A 7525-nucleotide genomic window follows, 5' to 3' on the forward strand; every position below is an offset into this window, starting at 1 on the left:
TGAGCACGGAGCATTGTATATTTGCGCTTCCGGGCCCCTTTCGGCTTAGTCTGGTGGTAGACATCACGGACCTTTTCCCAGAAGCACTTGGCGGCTTGTTGGTTCCCGACGATGGGATCGTACGAGACGGTGAGCCAGGCGGTGTACACCGCCTTAGTTTCTTCGTTGTTGTACGGATGCCGGCCCAGATCCTCCTCCTCCTCAGGTGCCTCAGACGCAGCTCTAGAGCTTCCACCGCCTCGGCTTCCTCCCTGGGTGGGTTCTACGGGGATATCCTCCCGAATCTGGGACAAACCCTGAGAAAGCCGCGAGCCGGGTGGTCGAGCGTAGGCATCCACATCGAAAGTGGGTGGTTGGTACCCACCCGGCGTCGCCGACCCCTGGGTGCCCGGCGTCGACGACCCGGAACCACCTAGTGTGTTGTACATGGTCTCCCAATCGCCGAACGCGTTGAGATCCCACCCACCGGAGCCGCCACCGCCGTAATTCCCGTCGCCAGACATTTTGTGACGGAGATTGAAATAGAAAATTGGAGAGGAATTGATGTTGGTTTAGGAAGAGTAGATGTGTAGTTGTGTGTGAAATGTAATAAATTAGGTGTATTTATAGAATAAGAAAATAAAAATAAAAAAAAATTAAAAAAAAAAGTTAAAAAAACGGTAATATGACCGTTTTAAAAAAATAAATTTATAAAAATATATATTTTTTAAAAAATAATTAATTATTGCGTCATCGCTGACGTGTCCCACTCGCGGGCAGCGAGTGGGAAGCACGCACGAAGCGGGGAGCGCCACGTCGCCCGAGCGCGTGGCGGCACAAGCCGTGCCGCGTTCCGTGCCGTCGGCACGCGGAACGGAATGGGAGCGGAACGGTGCGCCGCAACGCGTTCCGCGGCGAAACCGTTCCGGCGAAACGGCACGCGGAACGCCGGCGGCACGCGTTGCGGGTGCCCTTAGTAATTCTTAAATCCCACTTGTGGAAAGAGTTTATCCAAAGCTAAACTTTTATAGTAATGGTGAAAATAAGCCAAATCTTTCATCTTTTATTATAAGAATAATGCTAAATGTTAAAAAATAGATGTGGATAGAAGGTGGGATAACCAAGTTGATTATGGGTTCGGATTGATCAACAAGGGCGGCTAATTCTGAGTTTTTGAGTAAAATGCAAGTTTTAATAGTAGTTTATGTATTACTCTTAACCCTCGAAAAAGGAGAGTATAATTACTTTATTATTTTTCAATAATATTAAAAAATATTACTATATTTTATTTTATTACAATGTATTCAAGTGGGGTACGTACTGGTTCCTTGCTGGAATCTTGCTGGATTTGAAACAAATCACTTGATAAAGATTGTGACAGAATCTATGAATCGATGATGATATAATAATACAAGAGTATTCAAATTGGGTTGTTGGGTTTCAAATACGATGATGATATAATAATAGTAGTAGTAATATTTATTTGTATGTTTGAATTCGAATATCTTTTGAATATTGAAAATTTAATTCGGGATATAAAACGGGTGCTGTAAGTTAATTAAAAAGACAGTTTGTAAGTCAATGTGTAATAATTTGAGGCATGTCAATTGTCAATCTCATAATATATTGAAAGGGGTGGAATTGTATTCAACTTAGACTGCGTTACTTTTCAAAATTGATCTTTCAAATATTTCTTCAATTAGAATAATGATTGCTTCATTTTTTTTTTATGAGTAGATAAATTGACAAAAATTGTATATACAAATGCCCTTCAAATTTGAAATAGGATATGATTATAATTATTTTGAATTAATAGCATCATTAATTACATACTTCTATGACTAATTTGACCCTATTTACAATTATAGGAGGAAAATTATACTATCACAAGTTTTTCTTATTTATATTATTTTTAAAAATATGTAATTAATTTTATTCTTGAAAATATCTATATTTATTTAAAAGATTCACAATAAAAATTTAGATAGAATAATCATTCATAATGGAATAGATTTTTTATTCATTTTATTTGAACCATCACAATGACATGAAGATAAATAAATTGTTCCTTTTTCTACAAAGGTAAAATTGGGAAAAATACTTTTTTTATTTCAAATTTCTCTCGTATTATGCCATATATATTTTTAAAACTACTGATATTTTTTTTTCTAAATTTTAATTTTGCAAGTATTTTAGTAAATATTGGTAGATATTTCAAAAGAGAACAAAATTTGCGTTTGCAACATAAATATTTCATTTAAACTTCTTTAATATATTTATTTGTAATAATTTTTTTTATCCTTCATAAATATTATTTTGCTAGTATATAATATTTTATGTATTTTATATAGTGTAATATGTATTGATAAGATTTCAAAATGAAAATTTTATATAATTAAGAAACTATTATTGTGGAATGATATTATGTGGATGCATGACATTGCTATAATTTGTTATTAAAAATATAATTGGGATCAGATGATGAGAGATTGTTTGAATCATTACATATAATACAAAGTTCTAATGTATATATCGTGCTGCACAAATTGTTAAGATCATGAAAAGTTGAAATTATATGATAAATCACTATAATTTCAATATTTCACTGAAATATTTTAATATAAATTTTATAATTATGTTCGTAGTACGTTAAATAATATCATTATAGGGATGATCTGATGATAGCATCCTATGACATAACATATGACATATCCTTTATTTGTATGACTACCAGATAAATTGATAGAGTAAATTATACCTTATAATTTTTTAACTCATATTATAAAATTATTTTGTGATTAGCATAATAGAGGTAATTCAATTTTTGAGATTGTCATACTCATTGAACCCATATGCTCGTAATACATTCTTCAAGTGTAATTAATTATGTATTCAAAGTATATAGTACTAGATAATTAAATCTTCGTTCATGTAATTTTGACAATAGTACCAAATGATAATATATTGAAATTTTTTGCATATTTCTCCATGTATTGTATAATATACAGAAAATATTGAAATCATAAGCATCAAATTATATCCAAATCACAAATATTAAAATAGGTGAAGAAAGTGAAATAAAATACAATGTACATACGAGATCCAAATTAAAAAATGCTCTGTATATAATAAATTCTGGAATAAAAAGATAACTTAAATAAATTTATGAAAATAAGTTTATAAGAATTATTATTTTATAATTAAAAACGTTAAGTATTGAAGGAAAGTGGAAATATTGGAGTAATATACTATCAAAATTAATCTTCAAATAATATTATAATATATTATTATCTTATTTTTTATATTAAATTTTATTTAATCATTATTAGTTTAATTATCAATATTTTCACTGTTTTTTTTCTTTTGACTCATTTTCATATTTTTTGTTAAAACTATAAAAAACATGATGTAAAATATTTTTTAAAAATTCTGAAAATTAAATATTTTTATTAAAAATTTAAGTATTTTCTATTTGATGTTTGGTTTAATTTATAGTCAATTTCTTAATTGACATGGGGGCTATAATGTAAAATTAAAGTATAGTTAAAATAAGTAACTTAACATTGCAAATGATAGCAAATGATAGATATATCCCAACTTTGTATACTTTTTGTTAATTTATCACTACCCTTTTTTTTATATAAACGAGAATACTGATTGATCGCTTAACATCGTTAGATCATTTTCAACGGCTTCAAATACTTTAGCTACAAACTAATAACAATATATCTACTCCACTTAGCTATACTATTTACATAAAAAAATCGGGTAATAATATATCATTTTGCATCGCATTCTTTTCCTATTTCACAACAATGGTCAATAATTCTATGTTTATTACAAAGCCATTAAAAATTCAAAATATGCTGTAAAAATGAATAAGAGCATATAATTTTTTTATTAATTTATTAATAAAACATAAATAATAAATTTAAAGACCAACTCGAATCTCAGATCTCTTTGGCGAAGTGGAGTGAAAAGTGTTGGAAATCCATCGAGTGAAGACCCATCGATCCAGCCGCAACCTCGACTTCCTTGTCTTCATCTTCATCTCCCCCGCCGGCAAAACGTGTGCAGCAGAGCTACTCGGAAGCGGCTCAGCGTGGCGGCTGACCAGAGTCCTGGGAGAGGCTGAAGCAGGGCTGCCGGAGGTGGTGGTGGTGGAGCCGCCGCTCGGAGTCCTCGAGTGGTCGTGAAAGAGTTCCCACAGCTCTTGTTTCCTCACCGCAGCTCTCACCAATCTCTCCCAATCTTCATAGACTTTAGTCATCCCTTTTCACATTCACACTATATAATTCTTCCTCACTCTATATTTTATATACACAATGCAGAGTAGATGGTAGTTGGCTAGTTGCCTTTATTTCCATTGAAATTTCGATGCAATTTCAATGTCAATAAAAGCTTCACCGACACATCTAAAGCTAAAGGTCCTAATTTAACAAAAAAAGGTTATGAAATGAAACAGTCGAAGAAATATTATATTATGATCCAAAATTTTCAAAATATAGTAAAAGTTACATGAAAAAGTTTTTGGAAAAATACACTCACTATTACTAGTTTCAACAAATAAACGCCAAATCTTGAGAGGAAAAATATGGTCTTTTTTATTTCTTAATAATAACTCGAACCTCATGCGAAGCGACCAATCAATCGTCAACCTCAGCTCTGATTTCCTTGACAAGCTCATCCTTGTAGTCTTCAAATGAATCAGGGAAAGCCTCAACAGTTCCGTTTTCCACCACCCATATCTGGCTCCTTTCTTCATCTTGACACACGCGGGATATAAGCCTAGAGTCATGGCTGACGAGAACGACGCCTCCTGTGAACTCATCCAGCGCATCTGCCAATGCATCGATACTCTGCATATCTAAATGATTGGTCGGCTCATCCAACAGTAGAATGTGCGGCTTAGACATGGATATGGAAGTGAAAACCACGCGCGCCTTCTGCCCTCCGGATAGTTTTGCAATAGGAGTCAGATGGTTGTGGCTGGGAAGTCCAAACTTGCCCAGCTTTGCCCGGACGGCCTCCTGCTTGCTGAGCCCTTCTTGCTCTGGATGTAACCGAAGCAGATACTGAACCGGCGTTTCATCCATTATCAGGAGATCCACAAAGTGCTGCGAGTATCTGCCTATCCTTAGTTTCTGGCTTCTCCTCACCTCACCCTCTGTTGGAACTATATCACCTGCAAGAAGGTTGAGCAAGGTTGATTTTCCAGCTCCATTGGGTCCGACAATTGCTACACGAGTCCCCATATCAATGCCCACATCCACATTAGACAGCCTGAAGTCCTCGCGATTTGGGTAGCTAAAGCTAACTTCGAGTAGTTGCAAAAGTGGTGGTGTTAGCTCAGTAGGCTCAGGGAAATGGAATTCCACTGTGTAATCTTTCCATTTCCGTGGTGCCTCTGCTACAGGCTCATCCTCATCAACCTTACCCTTACTCTTGCTCTTCGACGCTTCTTTGGCAGCATTAAATTTGGCTCGATCCTTGACCTTCTCCTGCTGAGTTCGACTGCCAGATCTCTTAGCATTTCTCAGCTGTTTTTCATAAGCCTCGCTCTTCTTATTCGCCTCTTTGCGGCGCTGCTCATATCCACCTTCGAAATCATCAAAATTTCCACGATAAAGGTGAAGCTTCAAATCATGGAGATGGATAATCTCGTTGCAAACGGTATTTAGAAAATCTCTGTCATGTGAGACAACAATAAGAGTTTTCTTCCACCTGCATAAGTATTCTTCCAACCAGAGAACAGCCCTGAGGTCGAGATGATTTGTAGGCTCATCCAACAGCAACAAAGTAGGCTGAACAAAAAGTGCTCTGGCCAATGATATTCTCATCCTCCAACCACCACTAAAGGACCGTGTTGCTCGACCCTGCATATCTTTAGTAAAACCCAACCCAGCAAGAATTTTAGACGCTTGAGCCTCAGCAGCATCTGATCCCATCAACTGCAACTTCTCATATAACTCACTCAGCTTCTCTCCCACGTCATTCCCTTCATCATCATCTTCCTCACTGTCACCAGTGGACATAGTGGATGCATCCTGCAGAGTAGCAACTTCTTCTCTAAGTTTGACAAGTTCTTCGTTGGCTGAAACAACTGCTTCAAGAGCTGTTCTATCATCACCAACGACTTCTTGTTCAACCAAAAGTACATCAATATTTTTGGGCACGGGTATCTTTCTCCAAGCAAGAAGCTTTAACAGGGTAGATTTACCCATTCCATTAGGCCCTACCAATCCATATCTCTTCCCATGAGAGATTTTCACAGAAGTATTCTTCAAGAGTTCTTTCCCTCGAGCAGCAACAGAGAAGTTTTCAACTGTTATATCTTTGACATTGGCATCAGCATCGTTTTCACCATCAAGTACAGACGCCCGGCTACCAATTACAACAGTAAACGCATCACGATCATCCCTGAGTGCCTCCTTTTTGGCTACCTCTGCCGCCTGAGCCACAAGCACATCCTTCTTTCCACGCTTCTTCAACTCTTTGTCGGTGAGACCTGTGTCAATAGGCTTTGCAATATTTCTGCGGCTGTTTACCTCAATCAGATGTGCCTCCTCCTCTGAGCCCAATTCCTCTTCCTCTTCATCAGATGAAGGAAGATCTATACCGTCAATATAAGACGAGGCTTTAGGAGCAGGTTTTGGCTTGGGTTTACTAGTGGAGGCGCTTGCTTTCTTCGGCTTTTCAGGTTTTGCATCCATGCTCGCGAGTAATTCAGTCACCGAGAACTTCTCCTTCCCACCCTGCTTCGACTTTGTACCAGCACCAGCTTCATCTGATTTCTTCTTACCCATTTCCACAATACCTAATCAACCAAAGTTAAAAACAACCAATGAAGTTTAATCAGCAAGGAACTAATCATACAATTAGAAGCATGATGAGAACCATATATTGTTCGTACAATCAACTTGACTAAATTTACCAAATTAACGCCTCACATTTCAAACTAAATACTAGTTCTCAAACAGCTAATTTACCAAATTAAAGCACCAATCAGGCAATCAACCAGGGGATAAATCTCCGGGGGGAAACACCAATTCATCAGATCCAATTCAGTTCAAATTAAGCTAAGTTAACATCGAATTCGCATCAAAACGACAACTTCACAACAAAATTAAGAAGCGCCAACAAAATACCGTCAAATCCAACGAAGAATTATTCAAATAAATAAAAAACAGATTTACGAGAAATTCTCACAGTTTACAATCCAGTAGCTGGAGCCTAGATCGCAGGCGATATTCGGATCTAGAAACGAGATTCCGATAAATCGGTAGCTCAAGCTGAGAAAAAACGGCACCGATAGCTAAAGATCCCTAGACTGCCTCTGTAGAGAGGATTATTTTATTTTGCGAAATACCAAAAGCAATTGGTATTTTCTCAATATTCCTTATTTTTATAAAAATAGATATAGATATTAATGTTTGTAGATTTACAATAATAAATATTAATGTTTGAAAGATTTACACTTACAAAATGATAAGTGTTGTGTAAATATTGTGTTTGTAAGAACTGAAATTCCGACCATGGGTATTTT

The 7525-nt window shown here is 36.2% G+C and overlaps 1 protein-coding gene across 1 annotated transcript; it reads right to left on the reverse strand.

Moving 5' to 3' along the window:
• Positions 1–4428: 4428 nt before the first annotated feature.
• LOC121780974 (ABC transporter F family member 4-like) lies at positions 4429–7372 on the reverse strand. The gene is made up of 2 exons (XM_042178641.1): positions 7189–7372; positions 4429–6796 (listed from the first exon to the last, which is right to left on the reverse strand). Exon 2 carries the CDS (start codon positions 6783–6785, stop codon positions 4626–4628), a length of 2160 nt encoding a protein of 719 aa, XP_042034575.1. The 5' UTR covers positions 6786–6796; positions 7189–7372; the 3' UTR covers positions 4429–4625.
• Positions 7373–7525: the final 153 nt, after the last annotated feature.

This window comes from Salvia splendens, chromosome 20 (genome assembly GCF_004379255.2).
Source record: "Salvia splendens isolate huo1 chromosome 20, SspV2, whole genome shotgun sequence".
Lineage (NCBI taxonomy): Eukaryota > Viridiplantae > Streptophyta > Magnoliopsida > Lamiales > Lamiaceae > Salvia > Salvia splendens.